The following is a 14974-nucleotide window of genomic DNA, read 5'->3' as shown; positions in this document are numbered from 1 at the left end:
AGATTAACTTGTATCTAAAGTATTGCTACTCATTGGTGGATACTGTTTCACTGTATCGATCATTGACTCATTACTTGAAGTTAGCCGATGGAACTTTTGAAAAAAAACTTAATAACTCGATGAATTATATAAAAAATTTCAAATAATTCAATATAATATCTTTAAAATTTTTTGAGGTTTAAAGATTAAAGTATAGACTTAATAACAGTTACTCTTGAAATTTTTTTATTACATTATTTATATATTACCATAATCAATACCACTTTTAACTATAAAAACCTTTATTGAAGATTTTTTTAGATAAATTTTTATCTTCAATACGATACATTTAATTTTTTTATCTTACATTATAATATCACTATATCACAGTATTAAATTTCATATCTATCATTCTTTTTACATTTACCATAAATAAAGGCAACCTTCATCCAAAATAATCTTAAATAATAACGCTACTCTTATATCTTAATAATAGAAATCCTGTGGGGAATATGACCGTTGAATTCAATCTGACATACCACGTCATCACTGAGACAGTACTCCCCTCGTAGACTGTGACTCTACTCTGCGTTAACACTTACCCAAAAATCATAGCAATAATCTTTAAAGAAGGAAATGTCAAATATATGTATTCCCCTGTGGTGGGCATTAGTTGCTAACGGTGCACATTATTTGAATCTGGACCGTCTGATTTCTGACACAACCTCTGATCTATCTATCAAGGATTCGAGACTGGTAAATAATACTGTACAAACTAACAAAAATCCCTGCTTCCTTACAACTAAACAAAAACAAAAACATAAAGGCCCCTCTCTAGCCACTTGTTTTCTATTTCCACTTCCTAAATTTCTCCTCCTTTTTCCCACTGTTTTTTCAATCTGGGGTTCTTTTGTTTTTGGCGTCTGTCCGGTTCTTTTTGCGCTCCAACTTAATACCTTTGTATGGTTTTCAAAGATTGAAGCTTTTCACTCAAAATGGCTATTTTACTGCTGCTATTGCCTCTGCTTGTTTCAGCTGTTTATGGTGATGAAAGTAAGTCTCTTTGAAGCTGTACTTTACTACTTCCAATCCTTAGGCTTTACCTCCCTCTCTATATTTGTGTTTTTGTCTTTGCTGATATTTCTGCTTATCTCTGCTGAAAAAAACCTTTTAAATTCCTTGTTTCAGTGATGCGTAGTGTGTATTTTCCTTGGGAGGGTGCTACTTATTCTGTTTAGCACTCTAATAATCTTCATTTGATGTTTCCTTGTGTTCATTCATAGTGGAATTATTGAATTTTAAAAACAAAAATTATTGTGTTGTTGTAAATCAAAATCTTACTTTAATTATTTTATCATGAAACTTTGTTTTTATTTTCTGTAGAAACTAGACATTCTAATGTTAAAGAGTGAGGAAGAGCGAATGGTCTTACCCTTTTGCAGTCAAAGCAGGGGCCTCTGTTTAAAAGTCTTTCCCCTTCGTTGGAATTTCTTCTGGTCTTTCCTTTCACTATATTCAATGGGAATCTCAGCTAATAATGCATTCCAGCTCATATGGTTCTTTACCCCAGTTTGCCCTTACATTTGACATAATACTTTAGAGGACCAAAATAACCTCATTCAATGCAAGATCTCCAAGTCGTCAAAGGTGTTGGTATCTTAGGAATATTTATGTACATTGGATGGTAGTATTGTCATCTTAATGGTGTATAGTTAACATGTTTGCCTAGTTGGTCCCGTATGTTATATGTGGAGTTCCATCACCCCCCTGAACCGTTTCTTATAGGAAATAATTTAAATATTTTAAAATGAGTTCTCAGTTCATGTGCTTCGGTATTTTTTATGATGGATGTTGCTATGACATGTCTGATGTCTTATTGTATGTTTGTTTAAGTTGTTAGGAGAATTGTAATGAAAAAGAATACTCTTATAATATATATATCATATTAATGTTGGTTTCGAGGAATAGACAAGTATAGGAGGATTGTGTTACTTATATGGTGTGATATGTTACCCACCTTTGAGCTAATTCGATTTAATATTCAAAGTTTTGCTCCAAATTCAACATTTTTTATTCTGTTTCTTTCCTAAAATGACTTGGGAACCTTTGAGTCAAAACTTACTGCTGAAGGAAAGTATGAGATTGACCCGAAAGATTATATCGCAACTTATGTTGAACTTCATGCAGAAGTCTTTAAGATATTGCTTGAATATGAGGAAGCATTCTCCTTCTAGAAGCACTCGCCTTTAAGCCACATATGCCTTCTGTACTTGGTTATAATTATTGTGTTGTCTTGTAAGTCTCAAGGTGGAAGGTGATAAAGAGATAACCGGATCAAGCACATATTGAACTGTAATCCTACATTGGTTGATCTCTGCAATAAAAGATAAAATTCCTTATGGTTGCGTTGCTATGTTTGACCTAAAGCTATTTGTCAAACTCAGGCTGATATGCAGCTATTCGTTATTAAAAGGACTGTTTGAAGCAATATGCACTATTGAAGTTAACATATATTGATGAATATAATCATATTAATGATATCATCAACATATTTCTTTTAGAAATGAATTGCAATATTCTAGTTAATGGAGTCAATGATATCATCAACATATTGACATTGTTAATCTCTTGTCAAGATGGAAGACCTTTCATTTTTCTTTGATATCATGTCTTAACATTGGCCTATGGATCTTTTTATGCAGAAGCCTTTATCGGAGTGAACATTGGTACGGACCTTTCTGACATGCCCAGCCCTACTCAAGTGGTAGCCCTTCTCAAGGCTCAGAATGTCTGGCATGTGAGGCTTTATGATGCTGATCGAGCTATGCTCCTTGCACTTGCCAACACAGGAATCCAAGTGACTATCTCTGTCCCCAATGAGCAGCTCCTTGGTATTGGTCAGTCGAATGCCACTGCAGCCAACTGGGTGGCTCGCAATGTTATAGCCCATGTCCCTGCCACCAACATCACAGCAATAGCTGTTGGGTCCGAAGTACTAACTGCGCTCCCAAATGCTGCTCCTGTCCTAGTTTCTGCCTTAAAGCTTATCCACTCTGCCCTTGTTGCTTCAAATCTTGACAGTCAAATCAAAGTCTCTACACCACATTCATCTTCAATTATTCTGGACTCTTTTCCACCTTCTCAAGCCTTCTTTAATCGTTCATGGGATCCTGTCATGGTTCCATTACTAAAGTTTTTGCAGTCTACTGGGTCGTACCTTATGCTCAATGTATATCCGTATTATGATTATATGCAATCAAATGGCGTGATCCCGTTGGACTATGCTCTTTTCCGGCCCCTCCCTCCAAACAAAGAAGCTGTGGATGCTAACACACTTCTGCATTACACTAATGTCTTTGATGCTATTGTTGATGCAGCATATTTTTCAATGTCATACTTAAACATCACCAATGTTCCGATTGTAGTCACCGAGTCTGGTTGGCCTTCTAAGGGTGATTCATCTGAGCCTGATGCTACGGTTGACAATGCTAATACATACAACAGTAACTTGATCAAGCATGTAATTAACAACACTGGGACTCCTAAACATCCTGGGATTGCAGTTAGTACTTACATTTATGAGCTTTACAATGAGGATTTGAGACCTTCGCCACTCTCGGAAAAGAACTGGGGGCTATTTGATGCCAATGGAACACCGGTTTATATTTTACACTTGACAGCTGCTGGTACTGTTTTTGCAAATGACACTACAAACCAAACATTTTGTGTTGCAAAGGATGGTGCTGATCCGAAGATGTTACAAGCAGCTCTTGATTGGGCTTGTGGACCTGGGAAAGTTGATTGCTCACCTTTGTTGCAGGGGCAACCATGTTATGAGCCCGATAATGTGGTTTCCCACTCAACTTATGCTTTCAATGCATACTTCCAACAGATGGGCAAGTCTACTGGAACCTGTGATTTCAAGGGGGTGGCTACCATCAGTACAACTGATCCAAGTATGTGACTATGAGATTTGTTCTTATAGAATAGGACATTAGATATTGTAGTTTTTCATTTTATGGTTTACTCACTGGTATTTTGATAATCATTGTTACCTGCTGATGATTTGGTGTTTTCAAGATATTGACTTACGAACGTTAGTGATTGGTGCAGGTCACGGTTCATGCATATTTCCTGGAAGGTATGCTCCTAATAATTTCTAGTTCAAGCTATATTATGATGAACATACAATGGCTTTAATGAAATCTGATGATCGTATGACTTTGTTTTTGTCTGTAGTTTTGGAAAAAACGGCACCATCACTAACGGTACATCACTGGCTCCTTCGTCGAATGACACGAGTTTAGGCTGCCCAACACAATATTTCTACAGGAGTTGTTTGTTCACAACCTCTGTGATAATAGGCGCTTTCCTTATGACTGCTGTTTTCTTGTAGAACTTGTTTGTACTTTACCCTTTGGTTTTAACAACATTCAATCGTTTCTGAAAATTCGATTCCATCTCTGTTGGAATACTTGCAGCAAACCCAATTTTGTTTCTCCTATTGGGGTCGAGTCGAAGGATGGAAAATTTAACTGAACATATGGATAGCAAGTAGTGTTTAGATTGATTTGGTTCGTTGTCATTGGAGTCTGTACAAACCAACTATGAGATTATTCAGGATTTTTGATGTGTAGCTATCTTATTCTTTAAACTTAAAGTTGAGTGTCCATTGATATTTATTTCATCAAGGTTATCTTGCGAGGTTCATTTGATTGTAATTGGTTCAAGTGCATATATCTCATGTTCGAATAATCTCTCTCAAATTTATTCAAAATCATCAGACTTATCATGGCAAACACTACAAATCCACCCTATTGAACCGGTTGAAGCTATCTGCATGTTGGCATGTTGAGTACAGCATGGCTTATTACAGAAATTGCATTTGGGAAGCTGAATCCAACAATCTGGGCAAAGAGTATCAGCACAAACAGTTTCTTCCAAGTCTCCAGTTTCGACACACTTGCCACATTCTTCACACCTTGGAATGCAGAACATGCACATCCTACATCCAGTCATTGAATTCTCTCCCTTCCTTTTGCATTCCTCTCTAGGACAATCAAATACAACCCTTACTTCATTGCATTTGGGACAAAGTTCCACATCAATAACTCTCCCAAGTTCTTCCCATCTATATGCTTGCAACCTTCTGTAATTATGATATAAGAGAGGCCGTCTCTTTTGCTGAATCTGCTGCAGTTTTTGGTTTGTTTGGAGGTAAAATTGAAGCCTTTCGAGGTGTTCTTTCTTCATGTTGGCAATGCCGTTTATCCAAAGGCTTTTTAGGCCATCTTGGAAGTCGGATAGCTTCTGCAGAGCTCTTATTACTCCATCAGGGGTTAAGCCAGTGCAACCTGGTATGTGAAGCTGAATCAATATGTAAAACAACTTCTTAGTTTATATTAATGTCTTTATTACACAAGTAGTATTTACTGCAGGGGAAAGAAAATCATAATTTAGAGTTGAGTCTGGTTGTTTTTGGTCCACACATATATAAGATAGAGGAAAACGAAACCCTGCCATTGAAATCTTATCCATTCCATATCCTAAAAGGAAGTATATTTGGAAAAAAAGAAAATAATAAAAATTTCGTACCTTACTGATAAGAGGGTTTTGGTCGATTACCCTTTGAAGCCCATCATCTGTAATTTTGGCACAGTACATGAGAACCAAGGTTCTTAGCCTACCATTTGCCTTTGAAGCAATTTTCATCAGAATCTCATCTGACAACCTCAAGCTCAAAGGCCTTTCAATGATGATGTTTAGCCATGGGAGTACATCCTTTTCCACTGCATCTCTCAGTGACCTGCAAACTTCACTCATGGACAGAAGTTCAAATAATGGAAGGTAGGCTAGGACAAGAAACAAAGCCTCATGGGATGGCCCTGCAAAACTGGATTGTTTATGTGAAAGGGTTGCAAGTTCCATGCTCTTTGCAATCTCCATATTGTTTTGATGAAAGAACTGTCTAGATTATATATAGAGAATATAATTCCTTAACAAATAAGCGACCAAAATATGCCCTAAACTAAAGGAGAAATAAAAAGAAGATGTTGACAGGAGGGAGGAAGGGGTTGAACTGTGAGTTTGTCAAAATATGTAATCCATTTTTCTTGCCCTCAAAGGATTTGCTCCATAGTTGACTAGCTTTAAATTCAACCATACGACTAAGTTCTTTTTTTTTGTTAGTTTTAAGAAAAAATGGAACATTAAACTAAAAAAAAAATGTTAAACTGATTATAATCTGATCTTAAGATTGTTGTGTTAAACACCTTCTATAATTACACTATGGTAGTTTCAATCATTTACATTTTTCAACTGTCAGTTGTTCACCATCCACAAACAAGTCACTGTTGACATGTCCGTCCTTGATGGAAAGATGTGCAAAGGGAGTAGCAACTTGGAGATATGGACCTAAACAGAGCTTTCTCCTGGTGTCTATCCAACTCTTGTCCAACAATGAAGATCATGTATTCGAGCAAGGCCGAATCAGAGGGCAACATTATAGGACCAAGACTTGATAGACCAAACTCTTCCTCCGAAAAGCTTTAAGAGTTCAACAAATATGTTGTTGCTGAGATATGACAAGGGCACATGATGCCGCTTCTGATCTGCTGTGTAGATGACAAAATGACCTGTTTCAGCCACCGGTGATTCATCGACACCGCCTGCTATAACTTTTGCTTGGATGTCCCCGGTAAATAAACTCTTTCTCCCCTTCACTGTCATTTTCTGCCACTTCCTTGCTAGTCTGTTAAGTTCCTTGCCGCCGTTGATCATTCTGGCTGTAATCTCTACCTTATAAATATAACTATGTTAGTACAAATCTCTCTGAGGAAAATTTCGAACACATGAATGGAATTCGAATAGAAAAAGTAGAAATAAGATAAGGATCTAAGTATATATCAAGCCACTATCTTTAAGTTATATTCGTCTCTATCTAGCAAACGAGTTTTAAGCAAATTATGCTTCAAGAAATAATAAAACCAATGACTATTTGCGTTTTGCACTGACAAGAATAGTCCACCAAGCACTGAAAATAAAAAGATATTTTTAGAATTTGGTGGTGTAATTTCCAAATGAAATCCCATTATTATTTATAAAATTTTTTTATGTCTCTTCATATAGACATCTTTAGATAGGTGTCTTTATGAATAAATAAAAAATAATAATTATTCTTTAATTTTATAACTATTCAAGTAATATTGTTTGAATAGTTATAATTATTTTTCAAAAATTAAATTATATATAACTTTTGACCAATGATAAAAAATTTCTCTTTTGATTAATTACTAAAAACACGAAAATATACACACTTTTTCATGCCCTTTTATACTCAAATTCATGTAGTTTCAGTAAAATTCTTGTCGAAAAATATATAATAATTATAAAATAATTAAATTGCACTTAAAGTCTAAACATGTTGAATTTTAATTAATTTTATATTAAATTTTAGTTTATTTTTGATAGATTTGCACAAAGGGCGAAAAATGACTCGGTAGACACTACTGAAAGCACAAAACCGAGAAGCAATTTTCGAAGCATCAAGGCAAATTAATTTTTCAGCTTAAGATGGTCCAAATTATGAATATTAATTCATAATATAATTAATTCTAATTTTAATCCAAATTATTTTGGCTTAAATAATTATTATTAATTAATTATGAAAAGAGGCCCAGTTAAGCTGAACTAAGAAAACTGATCCAACCGAGCACTGGGCTGCCCAAAACCGTCCCACATGTTGACCCAATCAGCTTGTTTGGATGATTATTTGGCTTGCAAAACGGCTCTTGAAGACTCCTTGAATTTGCATTCAAACCCCTCCACTTAATATGCCTTCTTAGATTTGCCCCTACCTTAAAATAGGAAGATTGAAACATTCAAACTTACCACACGTGTGGCTGGCCATGGGGGGAGTCTATGGTTGCTGATTTTTTCTATTTTTAGCAGCCATCTCAACCTATAAATACCCCCTTAGCTGTTTATTTCAAACACATCTCAAAACCACTCATCCCTTTACTTCTCTCTCACTTTCTCTCTTCAAAACTCCTTCCTTTGTTCTTCTTTTTCCCTTCCATTCCCTGGTTGATTTTCCCTCTTGGAAAAGAGCCTTTCAACCATTGTTGGAAGCAGCATTCAAGTGCTCGTAGAAGGCTCAGTTCAACAAGAACAAGCAGAGCAGGAGGAGAAGAGCAAACTAGTCAAGCTTCGGAGAAACACGGATTTGATTCTAATTCCCTATCCTTTAATTTAATTAATACTTGTGATGTTGATATGTTTAATTTAATTAATTTGTCTTAAATTTAATTCGTGTTAGGTTGATTGCATTTCGTCCACTTAAGTTATTAAAATTGTGTTTGTGTTGTTATAGGCCTTGGTAAGTTGTTTGACTAAGTAAAATCATGATTAAGTTATTCTTGCATTATAATTGTAAGGTAACTAATGAATTAATTATTTAATCGTTTGAAATTGTAATTAATTGACACAATACTTAATCAGTGCATGTTTAATCTTCTAAGGTAGCTGAGGGTTAAATTAGCAACTGTATTAGAGTTTTGCATAACTTGCTAGATTGTTGTGATTTGTGATTAAACTGTTTCAAGGTAGGAATACATTGTTACCTCACTTAATCTTTTATGTGCTTATGAAGATTGATTAATTGTTTGAATTGACATTGAAAAATGTTCAAGAGATTAGTTAACTTAATAAGTATGTATGAGCAGTAGTTAGTAAATTACCAAGTTTTCGTGAATTTATTCGTAACAACATTAATATGAATTTAGTAATTCTAAGTTAAGAAATGTGATTAATCTAACATAATTATGTCATCTTGATTAAAATCATATTTTGAAGTTGTGTATTGGAACTTTTATTTTTATTTTATTTTATTTACTTAATTTTTAATCACTTCTTCAAAATCAGAATATTTTTCTTCACCAAAGTGTTTTAATTACATTTGTAAATAAATTCTTTTCACAGTCCCTATGGGTGTAACAACCCGATTTTGGGCCTAGTCGGAATAGTGGTTACGGAACCACAAATTTGAGGTCTAAGAAATTATTTATAATATTATTTTATGTGTCATAGCATGATTATATAAGTGCATGAAAATTTTGGTGAACTAATTTTAGTGTTTGTGAGCTTAATTGAGAAAAAGGACTAAATCGCATAAAGGACAAAAGTTTTATTTTGCTAGCAAATGTGTTAAATAGCTAGAGAACCATAATTGGGGGGGTCTTTAAAGTGCAAATAGGCCTTTAAATTAGTGGTGGCCGGCCATAGAGACAAAAAGAAGAAAGTTGTCAAAGTTAGGTGAGTTTTGGTGACTAAATTGACTGGAAATAAAATAAAATAAAGAGAGAATGATATCATTTTTTCTCATCTTCTTCTCCACCGAAAATACCAGCAAATAGGTGGTTTTGAAAGCTCAAAATATCAGCCACTTATATCCCTTGCAAGTAAGTGATTTAGATAGCCTTTCTTGATATATATATTTTTGCATTTTTAGGACCCTTGTAGCATGAGCTAGCTAATGAGAAGACTATTTTGCAAAATGGTTGAAAGTCTAGGGTTTTTCCATGAGAGCATTTGTAATATTTGCTGAAACTTTATGAAAGAAAATGAATCTTGGTTTTTAATAAACAACTTTTGTGAAAGGATTTTCATGAAAACACCTCAAATGAACCATTTTGTAAAGTTTATAAAATGAGTGATAAGTGTGAGAAATAATTAAAATTTTGGGCTGCTTCTAGTATAAAAAAAATTCGGCTAGGCTTGGTTAGTGAGAAAATTTGATAAAAATCGTTTTACGTGTAACACCCCTTATCCGTACCCGATATCGGGACAAAGTACAAGGCGTTACCAGGCATATACTTGGACACTTTCGGAAAATACAAGTTATAAAATTTCATTCTAATTTAAAACCGATTAAACAACATCATAGTATCCCGATTATGGACCTACAAGGTCCAAAACATACATTAAAAGCGATTCGAGACTCAACCGAGAATTATAGAAAATTTTAGAAAAATTACTAGGGTTATGCCTCACACGCCCATGTGGAGGCAAAGCACACACGTCCGTGTGCTTAGGGACACGCCCATGTTGAATTATTTGAATTTATTTTTCAATTAGAACCTAAAGGGGTTTTTACACGGCCAAGCACACACCTGTGTTCCTGGCTTGTGTCCCTCACACGGCCTAGACACGCCCGTGTCCAAAAACCCGGGCATTCTGTTTATGACTTCATCATTCATTTTGAGGCACACGGCCAAGGCACACGCCCGTGTGCTAGGTTGTGTCCTCCACACGGTTGAGACACATGGCCGTGTCTCGACTCGTGTGTTTACTACCATTAAACTGACCAAAAATTTTTAGTGCAGGGGACACACGGATAGGCAACACACTCATGGAGCTGACCGTGTGTCACATACGGCCTAGACACATGCCCGGGTGTCTACCCGTGTGGACCTTTTTAAAGCTATTTTCCAGGCCTTTAGTCACCCTCTATCATCCATACACACTTAGAGACTTCAATGGTATTTAACATGGCCTAATTACACTCTTAAACAACCTTGACATGACTCATCGCATGTTAACCTCATCTCATTGGTTTAGTACATGCTAAATTATCCTTTTTGTATTAGGGATTAACATAGCACATTTTACCTTTTACACTTAGGCCATATTATAACCATATACCATTATATGCTATGTCCACTCTCAAATTATTAGGTTCCATTTCAATCATCCATCATGATAAACCTCATCATCAATCATCCAGTCATGATAAACCTCATCATCATATCTCATGAAACATTTAAACATAGACATGCATCATTGGTAGGTTTACTACCTACATCAATATGAGCCATATCTCATGGCCATATACAAAAGAATAAGTATACCATTTAGGTGATTACATTGGCTAGCCAAATGGCACATATAACAAAATAACCAAAAGTCCTATACATGCCATTAAACAAAATGGAAGCATTTATATACCAAAGCAGGACAAGTCGATAGTGTGTTGATTCTCCAACCATCTTCCAATCTTCACGAGTCCACGAGCTCTGTAAGATAGGGAAAAGAGAAAGGGGTAAGCATTTATATGCTTAGTAAGTCTGGATAACTAGAAAGTAAACTTACCGGTTAATTAGCATACAACCATATTAGGCACTAATTCCAACAAGCATGAAATAGTTTCCCTATCACATGCACTCAATCATCAATTTAGTTTCATAACAATACATCATGTCATTAGTCTTAGATGAGCTCATCAATTTAATATTTCCATTTCTATTTCTCCTGTTAATCTCGTTAAATTTCTCAAACATCTCGATGGATAGCGCAATTTCTGTCACATTATACAAGTGATCATCTCTAGTATGCACTCCCGTGAACCTTATATCTTACTGCGGGATTACCAGTCCAGGCTAAATCCCCCGTAGTATTAACTCATAGAGCAATGTCGGGATTACCAGTCCAGGCTAAATCTGTTTCTACAACAATTGCTCTCATAAGCTCGGATCTGAATTGCTAGTCCAGGCTAAATTCAGTCCTCAATCGGATTACCCGTCCGGGCTAAATCCTTAATGCACCCATATTCTTCGAGAGGCTCGATCACTCAAGGAATACCCATCCGGGCTAGATCCTTTCTACTTTGAGATCGTCGGATTACCCGTTCAGGCTAAATCCTTTTCTGCAACACATGCAGGATCTCATGTCATGTAAGCCATAATTTATCCATCAAATTTCTTTTTCTATTTCAACCGGGACATTTATCATTTTTCCTTTACACAAGCAATTCATAAATTATCATGCAATGAATATCTAAATTTTCATACATTCATTCAAGAATACGCATGTTTAAGTAAATTAAGAGTTTACTTCGGGTTATACGAACTTACCTGGTAATGGCTTCGGTTTCGTATTTTGGTTATTCTGAAACCTTTCGTTTTTCACAGTCGACCACCGAAATTATTTTCTCGGGGTTTATATCAATAAAACTAGATTGTTAATACATCACATTATTCGTTTTAAGCCTAAAACTCATCCTCGGGCAAAATGACCATTTTGCCCCTAACCTTTCACAATATTTACAATTTAGTCCTAAGTCTCGTATAATGAAATGCATGTAATTCCTTGGCTACCCAAGCCTAGCCAAATGTATTATAAGCTCATACTAGCCGACGTTTTCCTCTATTTCACATTTCTACCCCACATTTTATACCTTTTTCATTTAGGTCCCTTTTTGGTGTTTTCATGAAAAATCACCTAGCAAAAGATGTTTATCCAACATTAACCTTCATAGCCCTCCATAAATCATCAAAGAACAACCATCTCATGCCTGGTTCAAATTTCTAACATGAACCCTAGCTTGAAATATGGGTAGAAATAGATAGAGCATAAAATTTCTAACATGAACCCTAGCTTGAAATATGGGTAGAAATGGATAGAGCATGTTACGAGGGTTTCAAAAGTATGAAGAACATTAAAAAACGGGGCTAGGGAACACTTACTATTGAGCTTGAAATGTTGGAAAACCCTAGCTATGGAGACTCCTTCAAATTTGACAGCATGGAGAAGAAAATGAGTGAATTTTTTCTTGATTTTCCCTTTTTATTTCTTTAAATAACCAAATGACCAAAATACCCTTCCTTATTAACCTTTCCAAATTTTCCATGCATTCCCATTTTTGTCCAAAAACTTAGAAATTGGGAAAATTACTCTTTAAGGACCTCTAATTAATATTCCAAAGCAATTTCATACAAATTGCTTCTAGAATCCAAGTTTTGAAATTTATTCAATTTGGTCCTTAATTTCCAATTGAACACCTTACACATAGAATTTCTTCATGAAACTTTAACAAATGCTTATTTTTCATATCTTAGACCTCATAATGATCATAAAATAATTATTTTAACATCGGATTTGTGGTCCCAAAACCATTATTCTGATTAGGCCTTAATTCGGGATGTTACATTACGAGCTTAGGGGCAAAATCATAAATTTTGTGAAAGTCTAGGGGCAAAATAGTAATTTTTCCAATGTATAAATTATGAAATGTATTGGTTAATATGATGATTAAAGTGGTGGATTTTATTATTTTAGATCAAGAAAATCGAGATTCGAGCTTAAATCAGAAGGTACGAGGTTATGGACTAAAATGGGATAATTAGCCGAAATTTCATTCGAGGTAAGTTTGTGTGACTAAATAAGCATGTTATCCATGTTATTGTTAATATACTTGAAATCTATCTTGCTATGATTGTATTAAATTATATGTTGATGATATTGAGTATGAAAAAGTGATGCCAAATGTTAATAACATTTATGTGATGATTGAATACATTGGAAATTGGATGGAATATGGTATTCCATTGAAACGTGTAAGTTGTACGCAAGTAAGGTAACTTTATCATTTTTATGTGTTGAATGATTAATTTTGCGCAAATATGATTGAAAATGCATGATGAAATTTAATATAGTGGAGTCTCGATTGAATCGAGGAATAGATTGGATATCCATGCCATGACATTTGGGGTGACATGTGAGCTAGTGTAAGACCATGTCTGGGACATGGCATTGGCCACATTTTGTATGCTAGTGTAAGACCATGTTGGACATGGCATCGACATTGATTATGAGAGCCAGTGTAAGACCATGTTGGACATGGCATCTGTGTTGATTGTGAGTCAGTGTAAGACCATGTTGGACATGGCCTTGGCATTGAGACGAGAGCTAGTGTAAGGCCATGTCTGGGACATGGCATCGGCCTCAACATGTGAGCCAGTGTAAGACCATGTCTGGGACATAACATCAGTAATTCACCCTCTTGTGTGAGGCTTATCGGATATCCATTAGTATTCCAAAAGGATTCACAGGTTATTTTAAGGCTCATGATAATGATATGGCAGGATATAATCATGTTGTGAGTGGTACAGGTTCTTATTCGGACTAATGAGATATGAGTCTAGTTATGCTGCCCTGATGGTAAGAATGATATGTAACAACCAGTTTTTAGGTTTAATCGAAACAGTAGTTTCGGGGCCACCAAATTCGACGAGTAGGTTTGTAAATATTATATTTAATATTGATGAGTTAATTGTGAGTTTAAAAAAGGTTTTTGATATTATGATTTTTGTTTTATAAGCGATTTACTAAGTTCAAGTGGTATGACCCTAAGGTCAAGTGGGTTTAGAAAATGAGGTATCGAGACCTCATTTCTATAAATCGAGTCGTAAATATTTTTATAAATATTTACAAAGTGGTAATAAGATGGTATTAAAATTTCGTTGAAAAATTTTATCGTTTTGATAGTTAATTAAGTAAAAAGGACTAAATCGCGCAAAGCGTAAAAGTTGTGTTCTATAAGTTAAAGATATTAAATGGCTATGAAATTAAATAGTGGGAGTCCTTAAGTGGTAATTATTCCATAATTTTTGATAGTGGAATTCCATGGCTTGGTATAATGGAAATTATTAATGTATATTAAGGTTAAATAGGGTATTTGGTAATTATAATAAAATAAAATAAAACAAAAGCCAAATTACATACTATCATCTTCATCGATAGCCGAATGTGAGAAAGAAAATAATGTTGTCAAAGCTTTGAAGTTTCGGCCATGGTTGTTCATGCATGTAAGTCCTTTTCGTCTCGATTTTTAATAATTTTTACGTTTTTGAGATCGTTGCTTTGTGTTATAGCTAGCCCGTACCTCCGATTTTAAAATTTTTAAAGTATTTGGATGATGTCGTTGTTGAATATTTGAGTATCTTGATGTTTAATGATAGAAAATAAATCTTTGATGGTAGATTATTGAGTTTTGTTAAGTGAATTTTAGCAAAAATGTCAATTTTGGACTAAATTGTGAAATATAATAAATTGTGTGGTAAAAGTGTGAATAAATGAAAACTATGGGCTGATATGAGCATGTATGAAATTCGGATAGCTTGAGCTATTATGAAATTGACTAAATTTGCATTTTACGAGC

General features: G+C 34.9%; 2 protein-coding genes across 4 annotated transcripts; one reads left to right on the top strand and one right to left on the bottom strand.

Annotated features, from left to right (window-relative positions):
- Window positions 1-767: 767 nt before the first annotated feature.
- On the top strand, window positions 768-4615 carry LOC107893722 (glucan endo-1,3-beta-glucosidase 3). Of its 3 annotated transcripts, none has more exons than XM_016818790.2 (4): window positions 768-1032; window positions 2682-3935; window positions 4081-4120; window positions 4219-4615. In XM_016818790.2, exons 1-4 carry the CDS (start codon window positions 975-977, stop codon window positions 4373-4375), a joined length of 1509 nt encoding a protein of 502 aa, XP_016674279.1. In that variant the 5' UTR covers window positions 768-974; the 3' UTR covers window positions 4376-4615. The 3 variants fall into 3 exon arrangements, with proteins under 3 accessions (XP_016674279.1, XP_016674278.1, XP_016674280.1); XM_016818789.2 differs by having other exon boundaries at window positions 4060-4120; XM_016818791.2 differs by having other exon boundaries at window positions 772-1032; window positions 4093-4120.
- Window positions 4616-4723: 108 nt separating this feature from the next.
- On the bottom strand, window positions 4724-6820 carry LOC107893723 (F-box protein SKIP28). Its single transcript, XM_016818792.2, has 2 exons — window positions 5575-6820; window positions 4724-5346 (listed from the first exon to the last, which is right to left on the bottom strand). The coding sequence occupies exons 1-2, from the start codon at window positions 5923-5925 to the stop codon at window positions 4747-4749; spliced, it is 951 nt and encodes a 316-aa protein (XP_016674281.2). The 5' UTR covers window positions 5926-6820; the 3' UTR covers window positions 4724-4746.
- Window positions 6821-14974: the final 8154 nt, after the last annotated feature.

The sequence above is a fragment of the Gossypium hirsutum genome, chromosome A01 (genome assembly GCF_007990345.1).
Source record: "Gossypium hirsutum isolate 1008001.06 chromosome A01, Gossypium_hirsutum_v2.1, whole genome shotgun sequence".
Classification (NCBI taxonomy): domain Eukaryota; kingdom Viridiplantae; phylum Streptophyta; class Magnoliopsida; order Malvales; family Malvaceae; genus Gossypium; species Gossypium hirsutum.
The sequence above is the reverse complement of the archived record's forward strand: the minus strand, read 5'-3'. Positions and strand labels throughout refer to the sequence as shown.

Excerpts from the sequence above, each read along its gene's own strand:
- LOC107893722 (XM_016818789.2), top strand. The coding sequence starts at position 975 with ATGGCTATTTTACTGCTGCTATTGCCTCTGCTTGTTTCAGCTGTTTAT. Across the intron at positions 1,033-2,681 it reads AGCTGTTTATGGTGATGAAA|AAGCCTTTATCGGAGTGAAC; the intron begins GTAAGTCTCTTT and ends CTTTTTATGCAG. Across the intron at positions 4,121-4,218 it reads TCATGCATATTTCCTGGAAG|TTTTGGAAAAAACGGCACCA; the intron begins GTATGCTCCTAA and ends TTTTGTCTGTAG.
- LOC107893723 (XM_016818792.2), bottom strand. The coding sequence starts at position 5,925 with ATGGAGATTGCAAAGAGCATGGAACTTGCAACCCTTTCACATAAACAA. Across the intron at positions 5,347-5,574 it reads AAAACCCTCTTATCAGTAAG|CTTCACATACCAGGTTGCAC; the intron begins GTACGAAATTTT and ends ATATTGATTCAG.